Source organism: Priapulus caudatus, unplaced genomic scaffold (genome assembly GCF_000485595.1).
Source record: "Priapulus caudatus unplaced genomic scaffold, Priapulus_caudatus-5.0.1 Scaffold44, whole genome shotgun sequence".
Taxonomy (NCBI): Eukaryota; Metazoa; Priapulida; class Priapulimorpha; order Priapulimorphida; family Priapulidae; genus Priapulus; species Priapulus caudatus.
In genome coordinates this window covers 343,759-361,907 of record NW_014577105.1, presented here as the reverse complement: position 1 = coordinate 361,907, position 18,149 = coordinate 343,759, and the positions used below count along the sequence as shown (strand labels likewise).

At 43.2% G+C, this 18,149-nt stretch overlaps 1 protein-coding gene across 3 annotated transcripts; it reads right to left on the bottom strand.

Moving 5' to 3' along the window:
• Positions 1-8,906: 8,906 nt before the first annotated feature.
• On the bottom strand, positions 8,907-18,149 carry LOC106820736 (UDP-N-acetylglucosamine--dolichyl-phosphate N-acetylglucosaminephosphotransferase-like). 3 transcript variants are annotated; one of them, XM_014825278.1, is made up of 8 exons: positions 18,029-18,149; positions 15,452-15,629; positions 14,937-15,057; positions 14,132-14,345; positions 13,364-13,510; positions 12,869-12,953; positions 12,416-12,604; positions 8,907-10,942 (listed from the first exon to the last, which is right to left on the bottom strand). In XM_014825278.1, the coding sequence occupies exons 1-8, from the start codon at positions 18,120-18,122 to the stop codon at positions 10,633-10,635; spliced, it is 1,338 nt and encodes a 445-aa protein (XP_014680764.1). In that variant the 5' UTR covers positions 18,123-18,149; the 3' UTR covers positions 8,907-10,632. The 3 variants fall into 3 exon arrangements, with proteins under 3 accessions (XP_014680764.1, XP_014680765.1, XP_014680767.1); XM_014825279.1 differs by having other exon boundaries at positions 15,452-15,633; positions 18,029-18,120; XM_014825281.1 differs by having other exon boundaries at positions 15,452-15,619; positions 18,029-18,106.

Here is an 18,149-nt window from a genome sequence, read left to right as displayed (position 1 = left end):
GTACACGGCTCCCTGGAAGCTCTCCACAAACTGTAGAGATACTAGCATCAAGCGATTACCTTCATCACAAAGCACCTTTACATCTAAAAATGCAGAATATATATATATATATATATATAGATAGATACTATATATATTTAGCTGACACCACCGCAGACATTTGACGTGCTCTGTGAGCAACCATCTTGTGTACTGCATACAAACAGGGGTCGAAACTGTATCGTTATTCCACGTACAAAGAGTCACTCGTGTGTATAATAGTCTCATATCTGAGGTATGGGCACATTCTACTCTCGTACGTTTTGCACATGGCAAGCGATAGTTACAGAGTTCTCTATAAAAACAATTCAGACGTGTCCGTGATAATCATGTGAGCAGAAAATAAACTAGCCAACGCCATTGTGTTTCCGTAGCACCACGTGATTTTCAAGAGTCAATTGAATTCAATACTTATAGTATTAAGAGCTAATAAATACTATTTATTAGCTCTTGATAGTATCGGATAGATGTAGCAACTGATTGATCATGTTCCGACAATACACCGTCAATGCCACGTTTAAGTTCGCAAGTACAAGAAATATAATCAATTCGCTATGGTGTTCTATCACGGGTGTTTTCCTTGGTAGACGCCTACCAAGCGTCCAAGCTGGATTTTGGTGGAATCTTCTAAAGCTCTTTGATTCTTGCGTTTATTTCCTCTAATCGTCATGAAAATTAACGTCGAGCGGATTCGAACCAATGAAAATGACACGTTTTGCTCACTGACGACAATTATGGAACACTCAATGTATCACCTGCGATTTTCGGGATGTATCTGGAGGTTTCCCGGCCCTCGTGATCGTCTTCCCAGTCGTCGTCGCCTCTCTGTTCATTCTTTCGCTTCTTCCCGGGAGCCTTCTCTAGCTGCTTCAGCAGCGTCATGTAGTCGACGCCTGTCTGCGGGATTCCTCCTCCGGGAAGCAAGGTCCGAGAATCGGCCATCGTCGAGCCGGAATTCTGCAACAGCAGACTGCGCAGTAGCGCCAGCTGCTGTGGGTTCATCCCGTACAGACCGGGAATGTTCGGGAAGCTCGGGTAGGTGGGAGCACTGAGGCGGCTTGCCATCAGCGCCTGCTGTGGTGTCACGGGTGGGAAGCCGAGGTATGGGTTGGCGGCTCCGAAACCGTACTGCGCTCTCGCTGCCTGCTGCAGCGCGTACTGCCGGCTTAACAACGCTTGTTGCGGGTACACAGACTGCGGCTGATACATATGCTGTAGGCCGAGAGACTGCTGTGGCATTGGAAGGCTGCCGAACTGCGCTCGTTGCGGTGGGTACATGCCCTGGTACGTGGGAGATGTGTCGCGTGGACTCTTCATGTACGTCTGTATGAGATTCTTCGGTTTGATGAAGGCATCTCGCAGCTGCTTCGCCGTTACCGACTGCTGCGTCGGTTGCCTTCTTGCCTTCTTCCGGCCTGCTCTGAACGGAGAAGCGGGGGCGGCGCCACCGTAGAGCTGATTGATGCTGCCGCTGGGGCCATAGTTGGCACCGTATAACGGATTCCAGTTCGTAGACGTGAACAGCCCTGTATAGGGATTGTAGTAGGGCATCGCAACGCTTTGTGTGCGGCCTAGGGCGCCACCTAGGGGATTGTTCTTGCCTAGCAAGGTGGCACCCTGCGGGTAAGCGCCGCCCTGGTCGTAGCCATGCGTTTGCATAGGATAGTAGTACTTCTTCTTAGGGCTGGGTGTGTGGAACACGTAGTGGTCGGTAAACGTGCTCTCGTATAGATCCTCGTACGGTATCGTGTGACGCTTGAAGTAGACGTACGGCGCATGCGTAGTTGTCGTGTGCTTGTGGATGTAGCCGTACCAGTAGTCCTGGTAGCCACTGTACTGGGCGTGCGCCGTGCACACCTGAATCACGGCATAGTGATTCAATCGCACATGAGCTGATATACTGGCGACATTGTCAAAGTCACGTGTGCATACGAAATATGAACGAATAGAAAATTACGCTAGTACTCGTATGTCACATAATTATTATCGATAATCTTAAATCGACTCATAGGTAGGCTGCCAACCTGTTTGAGTTACTTATTTACCGACTGCTGATTAAAGAGTGTTATTATCAGCGCCTCGTTGTTATGGCATCTCGCAGAACTCTTGTCAATGGCAGTTTGAATAGTCGTAATATATGTTATTACTTCATTATTACTCGGTTATTTATACTTACTATATAAAGTATGATTATAATCCGGCCGATATCCATGATTCTGAATGCCTACGGAGTGGTAGATACCTGCGATTATTATAACTAATATATTATTTCAATTTCTGGTGAAACTCCCTAGATATTTATTATGGTTTTAGAGCTTGTTTCCCGAACATCTTATGTCACATCTCATGGCCCTCATATCAATCTCCCCTTCTCTTCATTTTACCATGTATTTCTAACATCTTCGCATTCTATTCCTTCACACACGCGAGCGCGCGCACACACCACACACACACAACACACACAACACACACAACACACACACACACACACACACACACGCGCACACACACACACACACACACACACACACATACACACATACAAATACATACACACATACACACGTACACAAACGCACGCACACATACACACACATACACACAACACACACACACACACACACACACACACACACAGCACACACACACACACACACACACACACACACGCGCGCGCGCGCCGCGCACGCGCGCACACACACGCACGCACGCACAGAACAGACAGACACAAACACACATGCACACACACACACACACACACACACACACACACACACACGACACACATACAACACAGCATACACACACACACCACACACACGCACCACACACAATCGCACAAATACCGCACACAACACACACACACACCACACACACACACACACACACACCACACACACACCGCTCACACAAATACACGCACATACACACACAGACACACATACCCCCTACCCCACACACACACATACCCCTACACACACACCGTTCACGAGTATGATGCACGAGCATGCGCACGCGATACCACCATTCAGCGTTGCTGATCAAGCGAAAATCGCTTCAAACATCCGCTGGATTGTATCCGAATGAGAAAAATGACGCGCAGCTAATTGCGTACGTTGACATTGCACGGAGGGCGGTATTATTGGAGGGTCTTTGTAGGACGACTATACGTGGCAATGCACTGGGTAGATAAAGTGATTGAACTGTAGCAAATAACTGGATTAATTTTCCAGCTCTCAGTGAACAATGATACGATTTTTGTGCGCTACTTGATCTTTTCACTCTCTCTACCCCGCCCTCGCCCACTCTCGCACTCGCTCCTGATATCACAGATATACTATATATGTATATATCCACGTGTCTACGGCGCTCTTTCTCTCATTTTTATTTACATCGGTTGAATTACCGATATGTCATGCCGATTATTTTCAATGACTATACTTTTCGCCTAAATTGATTTCCAAATGCTTGTTGCAAAATGAACATAACATAAATTGCTTGATAACGTACAGTAAGGCAATTAACATAGTGTTTACCTGCTAGTGTTCTATGCATGCAAACTGATACCGTCCATAAAGTATAGAGTACACACATCGTGACAAATACACACATGCTAACCTTTATTGGTGTATAGCGTTGGCATCACCGGTGACTTTTACACTGCATTGCACGTAATTCACAGCAGGAAACAGCAGAAGCCGCGATGGTTAGAAACACCTGTGGTCGCAGCACGGGCAATATCGAGTAAAGCCAGAATCGCAGCACCCGTTCCACCGCCGTCCTATCCGCCGAAGTGCTCTCAACTCTTAACTTGACCTAATCCTCTGCGTTTAATACGACTCCAATACTGAGGCACCGTCAGTGAGACGCCGTCACCGAGACTCCGTCAAAGAGACCCGGTATCGCGGAGTCAGGTGCTGAGATTCCGCTACTGAGAGAATGTCGTGAGTGAGACTCTCCGTCACTGATATCCCGTCTCTGAGATTTTGCTACCAAGTCTTGCGACACTGTCGCTGAGAATTCGTGAATGTTCGCTCAGTTGCTGGAACAGCGTGACGCCGTCTCCGCCACCGCCGCGTTACACGCTGATGAAACCTACATCAGCCGCAGCAGATTCCTGCGGTATCGTGTGCAAGTGCCGTGTCGTGCGTAGCACTGCACCGACTGACGCAGTGTCGGCAGCCGTGATCATGGCTATATAGCGCGGCACGGTGGCCGGGCGACGGCCGCTTATATGCAGTTATAAGATTATTCATGCTTGCGATTTTATGGTCTGGATGGAGCTATATGTATACAGCCGGGTTTCGCTATCAGATTTTTCCGATAGTGGCAGGTGAATGAAATGAGCATAGAGCAGAACAAGGCGGATGGCGATAGGAATTAGGATTGCTGATGCATGCAGTGTCGACTTCCCTATTCGCACAGGACATGCCTGCAGGGTACGTCGCGCTAACTATGCTATTGTGAATTGATTGAGAAATTTATTTAGGATCAAACAGGGAAACAGACAGATGCCAGATGGAGTACACGGTGTTAATATTAATTGCATAGAAGCGTACTTAATACAAACTGAAACAAACTACATAAGGTTACATGCAACTGCACTTGCCGAATAGTATTATAGACCGATATTATAGTCATCGACACAAACATGTAGACCTATTTATACAATATTGTAATTAGATGTCAATGAGACTACAACCCCAAGCATCACCTAAACTGGAGATTCTCCAGCCTGGACCCCTTGGCAAACTGGAGACCACACACTGAGCGCGCGGATCGCGTATTGCGAGCGCCGAAGGCGCTCGCCCATTACGGGTGTGGTCCAGGGGCCCGCCTTAGGGGGCGGGGGACCAGGGGGCAGCGCCCACGGAAGCTCTTGGATTTTAAGGTTTTCTTTTAGTATTGAAACAAGCTATTTTTAACACATTTGTTTCATTTGATTTTAAAAGAAACAAAGTGAAATAGCATCTGTAGATATTGCTGACCTTAATTCTGTCACTTTATTCATTTTGTTCAAACTGAAGTGTGTTCTAGATTGTACTTCCTCGATCAAACTATTAATTTTTTAAATAGTTATTACACATTTTTTTGGGGGCGGGAGAAAACAAAACTTAAGCGGGAGAAAATGCAGCTTAAGCGGGAAAACGGGAGATTTTGGGAAAATGGCCCCAAAACGGGAGATCTCCCGCCAAAAACGGGAGAGTTGGAGTCTGTACACTCATGTTATTAGAATGCGAAAATTTGAGAAATTAAAGACGCACGTCTCTTTATCGGTACTTATAACATGTGTTTAAAAAGGAATAACGTTAGATAATTATAAATAAATTGTTTTCGCGTTCTTTGAAGCGTTTTTTCGTTCCTTTTGAAATCACGCAACCCAAATTCGATCAATAATATTTTATATAATTTTAGACACACCTTGTATTATCCTACCGGGTTCGGCTCGTGTAATGATGTACGCCTGTACTATAATGCATCATTATGCGTTGTCAGGATAACCATATAATCGGTGACACGGTGGGGTTGGGTGTGATATGTGCACGCTTCCTAGACCCTGCATGGGTAAATGTTATATTGACTAGCCGTGTTGTCACGCGTACCCACCATCATGATTTTCCACGGATATTACATGTACGTATTTTTTCAAATTGGTCACTGATATGGGCCAAATCCTCACAAGGTTATGCTACGTGAATGAGGACACATATGCCATGTGTACGTGTAAATGGATCAACCGTGTCCTCAAAACATCACGGTTATTATACGTTTATTATTAGAGGACGTCGAAAATACACCCGGTATTTCTCCATAATATTAGCAACCACCTGTAACATTAGGGTAATAAAACATGGTAATGACCGTCATCGTTTGCAGGTACCAATATATATCATATATATATATATATATATATATATATATATATATATATATATATATATATATATATATATCATATATATATATATGTTACAAGTTGCTATTACGAAGCACGCGCTCATATCGTTGTAATATGGATAAGCTTACGACCTATTAACTAGAATAAACCAAGGAACTCCGAGTAGTATTGATAGATCTAATTGTGAAGTGAAGAATTACTGTTTGTTACACGCTAATAGCGCATCAATAAAATAACAACACGGACCATCGGCACGCAGTACACATAACACTCGAAATCAGTCGTGAACATATTGCACGTGACCATGGGATCGCTACGGTTATATAAACACACACAATATCGTCCCCTAAACGCTTCCTAGGCGTGCCGGGCTGCAAGCTTCTCGCGCTTAGCAGGCGGCGCCCGCGTTCAGGGTTGCCGTGGAGATGCGACAGGAAATGAATGGCCGGAAAAGCGCCACTGTAGCACCTTTCAGCGTGTGCGCCATTACGCGACGGGTGTCATAGTCGCGATTGTGTCTGGCCATAGACGAGACCACCCCGCGTGTCCTCTCGCCTGTGACTAGCTTCGAAGTTTTCCTGATCTGGTCATCGAACTTTCACGCAGCTCGTGCGCATGCTCCGAGCGCGCGCGTAGCGGAATAATTCGATAGCTCGCGTTCATCCCGCACTCACCGACCGTGACGTGGTGTACCGTGAATATACGGTATAGCACAGGGAGTTTTCTACGAATAATGCCTAAAACGTGCGACTTTTTGAAAGCTGATTTTTCGTAGATGCGAATTAGACTGCGGATCGCCCAAATATATTCTACCAGTTCACATGTATTATATTGTATTAAAATTGATTAATTATCTAATGTCAACTCCACTCTTCAACACTCTAGATAAAAAAGTCTAGACGCTTTTATCGTCCGTTGACTAGCCTATCATGTTCATTGCGGTGGTTGCTATTGGCAAGTATAGGAGTGTTTCATGTTGATAAACATTGACGTCATATGCGCGCATGCGCAGTTTAACGGTTGGCAGCAAGCAGATGCGTGATATTGTTCGATACAAGCACACGCACGCACGTGTACGTACACACGCACGCACGCACACACTCATGCACGCACGTGTACGTGCACACGCACGCATGCACTCATGCACGCACGTGTGCGTGCACACGCACGCACGTCTACGTGCACATGCATGCACGCACGCACGCACGTGTACCTGCACAAACACGCACGTACGCACGCACGCACACATGCACAAACGTGTACCTACACACGCACGAACGTGTACCTGCACACGCGCGCACACACGCACGCACGCACACGTGCACACACACGGACGCACGCACGCTCATGCACGCACGTGTAGGTACACACGCACGCACGCACGTGTACGTGCACACGCACGCACTCACGCATGCACGCACGTGTACGTGCACACGCACACGCACGTGTACCTGCACACGCACGCACGCACGCACGTGTACGTGTACGTGCACATACACGCACGCATGCACGCACGTGAACACGCCCGCACGTGTACGTGCACGCACGCACGCACGTGTACGTGCACACGCACGCACTCACGTATGCACGCACGTGTACGTGCACACGCACGCACTCACGCATGCACGCACGTGTACGTGCACACGCACGCACGCACGCATGCACGCATGTGTACGTGCATACACTACGCGCACAGCATGCACGCATGTGTACGTGCATATGCAGGTACGCACGCGCGCACGTGTACATCCAAACGCACGCACGCACGCGCGCATGCACACACGTGTACCTGCACACGCACGCACGCTCGCATGCACGCAGGTGTACGTGCACACGCACGCACGCACGTATATGTGCATACGCACGCACTCACGTGTACCTGCACACACACACACGCACGCACGTGTACATTCACACGCACGCACGCACGTACGCGCGCACGTGTACGTGCACACGCACGCACGCGCGCACACGCACGCACGCACGCATGTACGCACGTGTAAGTGCACACGCACGCACGCACGCACGAACGCACGTGTACGTACATAGGCACTCACGCACGTGTACTTGCACACACACGCACACATGCACGCACGTATACGTGCACACGCACGCACGCATGCACGCACGTTTACGTACACACGCACGCACGCATGCATGCACGCAGGTGTACGTGCACACGCACGCACGCACGCACGCACGTCTACGTGCACATGCATGCACGCACGCACGTGTACCTGTACACACACGCACGTACGCACCAACGCATTCATGCACACACGTGTACCTGCACACGCACGCACGCACACACACACGCATGCACGCACGTGTACGTGCACACGCACACACGCACGTGTACGTGCACACGAACGTACGAACGTGTACGTGCACACGCACGCACGTGTAAGTTCGCACGCACGCACGCATGCACGCACGTGTACGTGCACACGCACGCACGCAGCACGCACGTGTACGTGCACTACATAAACAGCGCTTTCTATCAGAACATGTGGTCATTAATCTGTAAATGTCAAGCAGCACGCTTCGCTTCTGCCAACCATGACACATAACAAATACACGTGACCTGATCTATGACGTTACGTGAAACACTCCTATTGCAAATAACGCATAATACAGCAAGTTTTTTTTATTCGCCATCGCTTAGTAGGCCCTAATGGGGCATAAATCTGTTATAATAGAGAATCGCTTTTAAATTAGTCTCAACTGAAATTATACCTTTATATAGGCCCAATAACTGGCCGAGCTGTAGCTGACACTGTATGTCAGCGGGCCATTCATATACTAGGCCTATCAGTCCACGTATAATGCAACCTTAATTGTGTCTTACATAATGCTGTATTGCATTTAATGCAAAAAACATGTTAATTGAAATATATAAAGTATCCAGTGCAACAATGTTTGCAAAAAAGCCATTATTAGCTGTTAATTAATTATAGTTTATATGTAGTTTATGTTGTTTATATTAATATTTTATTATATTAATTGTTATATTTATATAATCCTATAGCGTTTATAGATAAACGTCAGTACGCTGTAAACACTAAACAGTTGTAAACGTATTACGACCTTGCCTCGAACTCGCGCTTTGTAACGCTTGCTGCGTTACCAGCCGCTTATTATAACCTAGAGCTAACACTAACAAATCTTATTACACGTTAGAAACGGATGAATAGAAACACCCAGCAACTTGAAATAGCATTCTACACACGATATTTATATAATAAAATGGCGAAATTTACATAAAATGTCAAAAAGCTATAGCGTACCAAGTTATTTTGACAATAGATACTATCAACACTTATTATTATGACAGATGAAAATAAATATTAAACTTTAGCTTCATATTAGAAACCATAGACATACTCTTAATTGTTTTATATAACTGCGACACATCATAGATTCATGGACAAAATGAGACAATATTCTCCATACCTATTTGTATACACTAAATTAATTAAGTGGAATTAAGCAATGTTTCCTGCAAGCTGGTTTAGCATATTTCTACATTTAAATGAATCTGGATACCCTGCTTAGTAATGGTGTTGTATGTCGCGTGCACATGAAGACCGTTTGTCGTTACGCATTTTTTCGCAATTATTTCAGGCAGTTCTGCACGTACCTCAGTGAAAATGCCATCACAAAGTGGCCTTAAGTTGACATTGCATACAGAGCTAGACGTGGACGAGATAGTGCATATCAAAAGACGTAACCATCTCAGGTTGAAGATGGGGAAGCCTACTAATCATAATATAACAGTTATACATGATTTGTCTCGATTACTCTACGGGTACATAAGACATCCAAGAAATGATGACACGGCTCCAGCTTTCAACAATATGTTCACTTATAACAACACGAGTCCAGTGGGGGCATAACCGGAAACATCACGAGTAGATACGACATCGCAAGTCTAAAATGTCATAACTTTTGAAGGAAAATGTTGTGAAAAAGTTATGATTTAAAACTTACAATAGTCATAACTACTTACGATATTTTTGAGAACGGGGCCCAGCTTTTAACATGATGTTATAATGAGCCCTATTTATGCTACATACCACTTCTTACCATTTAATATCCTATTGAATAACAGATCCTACATCCGTTTCATTTTAAACGTGATACAAAACCTCATTGATGCAATTCCCAACATAACTGTAAGGAAATAGCATGAACGAGGGGGCAGTTATGAATACCTATGATTACCTACTGCCACTTTGTAAAATATTTCATTATTTATTTACTTCCTTAAAAATCAGTCATATGTAGCATAATTTAATTAAACCTAATTTAACTGAAAGTAATGCCAAAAGTTACACAAGTATTCTCGTATAAGCTCCTAACAGAAACGTATAAGAGTTAGCAAAGGCATGAGAGCCAGTCTCTGACTAATGAATGACATATGGCATTGCACATCAGCCATCTAGGTTACTATAGTCTTTGTACAAAACAGAAACCCTTCCCTGCTCTAATCGGTTTTGATTGAACGACTCAACAAAACGAGTGCTGCACATAACAACCCTTTGCCCGTGGAAAATTCTTGTGATTGGGTAGATCACAAAGTGCCTCGTTTTAAGTCCGCCACAAACAAGAATAATCAGCTGAGCACAGAGCCATATGCTCAGATGATAGCTCCCACCCATGCGACAGGGGAGTAAGATAGCTCTGTGTCTCCCTCACGCGTCGTAGAATATCCGAGCAAGCGGGTAGCGCACGAAGAATGCAACACAGCTGCACGACACCTGCAGCAGCAGTAGATAGACCACCAGGGTGCGTTCGTGCGTTGGGCCGATGAATGACAACAGCAGGTTGATCAGCGTCAGGTTGTCGAACTGCATAAAGGCGCCATCCTCGCCGGCGCCCTCTGTAACATTGGCGATGCCCAACGCCGAAAACAGCTTCAGAGTGGCGCGTCCGAGGAAGCTGATGTCACGCCTCTTCACCGCGACGACGCTCACCGTCAGCTTGTCTTCGGAGTCCAGCAACCTGTGGCGTAGAGTAATGAAAGTGTCAATGACACTGTAGCTCACCACAAAAAAGGACACAAATGAGTGAGTGAGAAGAAGTCAGTTTTAATTGAGCAACCATCAACGTACATTATAGAAACGAAGAGTATATATGGGAGAACTCCCATTATATACTCTTGATAATTATGTGTAATTTTTTATGTGAAAATAATATATAATATTATATATAAATTATAAATAATTTATAAACCAAAATGAATCACAATTTGTGACGGTAGATGGCGCTATACCCGCTTTGATGTTTCTTAGCATAAATCATTATATCATAATAATAATAATAATATAATAATAATATAATAATAATAGTATAAATCATATGTTCATAGCAGGAATTTTGCATTAAAGATATTGTCAATGAAATCTTGTAAAACGAACCAGACGAGTGTGACAACACAGACTGTTTGTTATCTGCGTGTCTATCTAATATGCTATATAATTGCCAAACCCTACCTAATTTGCATAATTTTTATTACAATATCAAAACCCCAAGCCCTTATTCATTCACATACCAAAAATGAGCAAAATCTGTTGAACCTGAACTGACTAATGGCAATTCCTATTTTTGCCAAAAAATTGCCGTGGCTCGAAAGTACGTCGACTGGCGTGCTCCAAAATAGGACGTTTAATATGGGAGCATAGCAGTAACAACTTTACCCAATTTCAAACATGTGGGTCAAACGGTTCCTGAGTTATCGTTGACCGTAGCAAAATGTTGACGAACGGACGGACGGACGGACGAACGGACAGACGACGACCCATGGCAATAGCTCAGCTTGACGATGTCAAGGTGAGCTAAAAAGCGGGTAAAGTGATTTTCCTTAAATCTCATGTTTTTAAGGCATGTAAAGTTGTACCTGCTCAGGTTCTAGAACCTCAACTTAAGATTGCATGCATATTTATTATAAAGCCTATGTCGAGATCTTTTTGTTAAAATACTTTTTGAAAAAAACATTTTGGTGAATTACCTCCAGGTAATAATAAACTGATACAATAGTATTGTTTAGTGTAGTTTTCAAGAAAATTAGTTGGCTGGTGCTAGGACATTAAGTTGTAACGTACCTACACTAAATCTTGCCCCAGAATGTTAGTCTTTGTTTCAAATAGTCCATAAAGTAAAAAGATTACCCTCTCCACATACCCTACATATGATGCTGCATTTATCACCCTAATAAAGAGGGAAATATGAACCAAACTTCTTGAGCACCACTGATTTCCAGTTTCAACCACCAATACAATTTCAGAATGCTATCAAACATGAAGCCATTTAGATCTGTTGCACTACTGTTGACAAATAGATGGACCACAACACACCAACACTACATTCCACAAGGTGCATCACAACCAAAAATGAAAAAAAGTTGCACTCTGGCCATTTTTGTCAGGTTAGAGTTGGTTACCATGAAGCGGACGTGACTTAGCGTGGAAACGTCACCTGGGCATGCGATGTCGTGGGCAGGGCAGCAAGTGGAACAGCTGTGGCACCGAATAGACAAAGTTGACCGCCTGTGGGATGAACAGCAGAAGCATCGTCTTGCTGAAGTGGCCGAGGATGCCAACGACAGCAAAGGTCATGCCCGAGAAATAGCAGAACGTGTCTCCGACGAAGACCCGTGAAGGGTACCTGCAGTGTAACCAGGGTGCTTTATAGCAGTGCACCGAGTCAGGAATTTGTGATTTAATACAAAAGCATTCGATTTAAATCGAAGAGTGGGGCAATATAAATATTTATGACACCAAACCTTCTACTGTGAATTACAAATGTGAAAGGAAGTTCATCCTTTTGTATTACTAGGTGTGATAAATATTTTGCTATCATTTCTATAACATTTTGACATTTAGAGCCCATATATAAAGATTTCTTTTAAATTTCCCAATCATACCTTACCAATTGTGATAAAACAGTGCCAACGTGACAGCAGCATATGGAATCATAATGTAGAGTGAAAACAAATGGGCATCCCTACATTCACCTGTCAAAAGATCAAATAGTATACTTGCATTTGTCTTACACAAAACATTGAGGAATGAAAACCAATAAGTTTGTTTAGGAGTATGAATCTAATAATCTTTTACAAATCTCACACCTAAGCAGGTACACAGTAGTTTACCATTCTAACCAATTCATTGCATATTACTTGTTTAATGCATATTTCTATACAATAGGTGTATTTAACATTGCTAGCTGCTAATAGCTTATAAATACCACCATTGGAATGTATCAACAAATTTAAATTGTGATAGAACACTGTTCTTACAGCACCAAAATACTGAACCATGTTTCGGCTAACAAATAATAATGTAAGGCGATACAAGTTATTATCATAAAATTACACATGCAGACACTCCACACTTCACTGAAAATGACACAAGCATCACTTACCTGATAACTCACTCAAGTTGAAAATAATTATTGAGGCAGCAATAGTTAGTGACTGTCCCACCTCATAGCCATTTAGACCGGACAAGATGTTGATAGCATTAGTGCAGAACACTGCCAGCATCCCCATATATACGTAGTACAGAATTTCTGAAATAAATTTGTGAATGTTGCACTTAAAATAAAAACTGTTAATTACCACCTGGAATTTAGAATTGATGAAATTAAGGCTCATAAGGTCTATGTCCCCCAGGGTACTGCCGGAACGAACCCTGGTAACTATCTGATATGGTTAGGGTTAGGGAGTAGGCGTAGGCGTAGGTGACATATATGTACCTGAGGTAACTATCTGATATGGTTAGGGTTAGGGAGTAGGCGTAGGCAACTCCCTAGACTCGTTAGTAGAGTAGGCGAGGTACGGTCCGGCATATTAGATAGTACCAGGGTACGTTCCGGCAGTACCTTGGAGGACATAGACCCTCTCAGCGTAATTAAGGTGACACCAGGATGTAACAATAACTACTTTAAACAAATGCATCAACAAGGCACTGCGTATATGACTTTTTCCCGAAATCAAAATGACCTGTCAAAATCATGTGTAGTGAAAATATTTCATGTCCCCTTTTCACACGTGGGAATTATTTGACTCTCACACGCATCGTCGCATACTAGAGTTATAGCATGACATCTAAACAAAGAGCCATCATAATAGTATCACACATTCAGCATTACTTCTGGCACATTACTAATTATAATCTTGACAGGACTCACGTAGGTCAACATCATGTCCAAAGTACAGTCTGAATGGCTTTGGCACGATAATAACAGTCGAGTTAAAGTTTGTCAAGTAGACCATAAGCAATGGTAGGGTAGCGAGAGTTGGAAGCATCAATTTGTGCCGCCACCTTAAGTCCAATGCATCGTCTGCAAATCCCAGGAAGATCATGCAGCATATCGATAGTAATGCTGTAATGAACTCCACAAACTGCAGAAAAACATAAATAACAATGCTTACTCATGGAGACATGATGATTTATGGCTTATAAGCGATCTATTCAACAATGATTAGGCTTCTATTAAAACCAATGAATATATATTTAATACCATGGGGAACTAACTTACGGTTTTTAGACATGTATTTGTCCATTTATAATCATACATACATGTATATAGGTTCTCTTATAACCTAAATTCTCCTACAATTCATTCTTCACTACACTATTACTATTGCTGAAAGGGTCTATGTCCCCCAGGGTACTGCCGGAACGTACCCTGGTACTATCTAATATACCGGACCGTACCCTGGTACTATCTAATATGCCGGACCGTACCTTGCCTACTCCACTAACAAGTCTAGGGAGTCGCCTACGCCTACTCCCTAACCCTAACCATATCAGATAGTTACCAGGGTACGTTCCAGCAGTACCCTGGGGGACATAGACCCTATGAGCATTACTATTAGCATACTGTTAAAAATTGAATTGCATTTAACTCCAGAGATCAAACATCTATAATCATATAAAAACATTTTGTAACTGTTTTGTTGTTTACTAATAACTAGCTTCAATCAACTTACAACATTATGTGGAAATGGCCCAGCACCATCATATGTCAGATGCCGGTGAAAGGGAACAGGAATAAACAAAAACATCACACAAAGAAAGATTGCTCCGGCAATTACACCAGCTGACTCAGGTCTGAAACATGACAATTATTTATGGTTAACCTATGAGCCAATTTATTTTGGTACAAGATTTATTAATATAAAACAAACAAGATAATTGTGATTTGTATATTCTATAGATACACATTTAAGCTTTTATAAAATTTAGAAAAGAATTCTATCATACAGTGTGCACACATATTGGCAACCAATTTTCTTATATATGGCAAAGTGTAATTTTTACAAAAGCCTTAGCTTGGATCCATACATAATATATAAATGTTATTTGCTTGTTTGATGTATAGATTGAATTGTTATAAAAACAGGTAATATGATTTATGTATAGACTTTTTTAAATTTATAATTAAGTTGTATGAATTTATGTTTCATATATCGGAAGCACAGAAAATACGTAGTTAGAGACTTACATCTTTTCCTTCCCTCTTTTATTCATGTCTACACCAAAAAATCCAGCCATTAGAAACATGTCCCGGAATTTTGGTATGACTGACCATGTGACCAGAAATGCTGCAGCTGACATTGCAACATTCACGGCAAGAATACCTGTGGCATCTTCCCAGAAAACGGACATGACCCTGAAAAATCCTTACTGTGAAAGAAACACTGAATCAGGTAAGACTACAGTACTGACTAAAACTAGAACTGAAATACATGCTGGAAAATGAAATGCTTACTTGCCTAATCAGTTTCATTGAACGCCTGAAAAATAAGTTACTCTAATTTAATTGCACGTTTTTTTTATATTTTTTTTTTATCATCCTAGTTTTGATTCGCCAGGCCTGAATTAGCCTCTACCGAGGGTGTGGCCTGTCTGACTTGTCTTCCTCGAAGACGCCCTCTCCACACAGAGCGGTTATGAGGGTCAATTCTTTGATTATGACTAGTCATTTTTTGGTTGTGGCGATTTTTACAGCAGGATGCCCTTCCTTTGCCAACCTGTTACAGATCAGGGGTAAACTGTCCGCCAACAGCGCTATATAGCTATAGCAAATGGCACCGAATGTCGGGTGGTCACAGCCAGAGTTTGTTTTTGCACCCTCAGTGGTTCTTTCGTATTACTGGACCGCCATTTTACGTGTTCATCCGAGCCACGGGAGATTCACAATCTCCAATGTTGAGAGCCAGGTTTTTACACCTTGAGAAAATTCACTGCCCCGGCCAGGGATTGAACTCACAGCCTTCAGTGGACAGTATACGTGGCCTAACCACTAGGCCACGAAAGCATCTCAAAAAACCTGAATGTTACTGGTAGTAATATGGCGAAACACAGTGTTGGTAAACTCCCCGGGTGGGTCACTCAGGATATTACTTGGTACGCATGCTCGTCATAGAAAATATCAAAAAAGGGTTGGATTTTGACCCAGTAACGTCGACGACGTCTTTAGAAAAAGGGGTACTTTTTCAGGTTAACATTCAACGTTTAGGGTAGTTATTTCAACCAGTCTTAGACGTTTCGGGTCACCTTTTCACCTGGTTTTCGTCATTTGATTCATCCATTTATTTCCGTGTTTACATTCTCAAAAGGATTCTCCCCGGGTTTTCTAGTCTCAATGTTAGACTGAGGGGCATTAATGTCGAGTATTCGCAGTATACGTGCCCGGTATTAAGGAAGAGAAAAACTTTTTTATAAAAAGAACTTCTCTTTTTATATAACACATTTTAATTTTTTATTTCGCCTCAGGTCCCTGTGAGACTAGGGCCCATTATCACATGCGTTTAAACAGAGGAATTGCTCCGACCTGTGATTGGAAGATTAAAATAGACCTCGCCGCATACGCTAATCGCTATTAATATTATCAGGAGTAGATAATAGGGAGGAGTGTGACATCAATAAACAAGGGAAATTCGTCATTTACTAGCCTTATAATACCTACGATTTACTACGCGTAACTCATCCAACTTGAGCTCAAATCGGACACAGTACATTCGCCAATCATCGTGCGAAATCGTTTCCTCGTAGACAGCCTAAAACGTACGACACGATTCTCCATTCTATGGCCATCAATCCAACGCCATTGCGCGCCTATAATTCAAACAAAAGGCAGCTACCTAACGCGCTATTGCTAACCCAGCGAGGCATGTGGCTCGCTGGGAGATTGAGATCGACGCAACACTCGACGAGCTAATCATGCGGTTGGCGTGCGTGCGTGAAGGCATGCCAGCTATGTACAAAGGTGGCCTGTGTAGCTGTGTACCGGTCAAAGGTTATCTCGCCGAGTGTTATGCTAATCTCCCAGCGAGCCACATGCCTCGCTGGGTTAGCAATAGCGCGTTAGGTAGCTGCCTTTTGTTTGAATTATAGGCGCGCAATGGCGTTGGATTGATGGCCATAGAATGGAGAATCGTGTCGTACGTTTTAGGCTGTATCTCCGGATTGCCGGTGTCTACGATGAAACGATTTCGCACGATGATTGGCGAATGTACTGTGTCCGATTTGAGCTCAAGTTGGATGAGTTACGTGTAGTAAATCGTAGGTATTATAAGGCTAGTAAATGACGAATTTTTCCTTGTTTATTGATGTCACACTCCTCCCTATTATCTACTCCTGATATTATGCTATGACCGGTAGGAACGTGTACTACGTACTAACTATCATATAGAGTAAACGATTTGAGTTACATTTCTATAAATTCTATTAATAATAATAGTATTATATACACATGCCTTACCCTAAATCTCTGTGAATTTCGAGTCTATTAAAGCGTGATTAGTCTAATTAATTAGCAAATATGAACGCGCGGCTATGACCGGTGAAACGAAACGTCACGAATTCTATTTTTATCCTCCAATCACAGGTCGGAGCAATTCATATGTTTAGACGCATGTCATTATCTTACGACAATAAGCACCGCTGAATACGCCATTTAGGAGCCAATTTTGAGATGCGTATCCTGCTGAGTGACTCCACCGGGGGGGGAGGGGGTAAACTCATGCAGTTTTATTCAGCTGCCACGTTATCATGAACGTTGAAAAATTAATAATACCTGAACCGTTACACCCAACTCCTAAGCTGGAATGTAGTATCCGTCTACGAGTTGGAGTGAATGACAAAAAATCTATTTGACCACTCTTAGGCATAAAAGACTGGGCGCTACCATCTTTACA

Coding starts and splice junctions, on each gene's coding strand:
- LOC106820736 (XM_014825278.1), bottom strand. CDS start 18,122: ATGCCTAAGAGTGGTCAAATAGATTTTTTGTCATTCACTCCAACTCGT. Junction 14,346..14,936: donor GGCCATTTCCACATAATGTT/GTAAGTTGATTG, acceptor GTTTTTCTGCAG/TTTGTGGAGTTCATTACAGC. Junction 10,943..12,415: donor CCACGACATCGCATGCCCAG/GTGACGTTTCCA, acceptor TCTACGCCACAG/GTTGCTGGACTCCGAAGACA.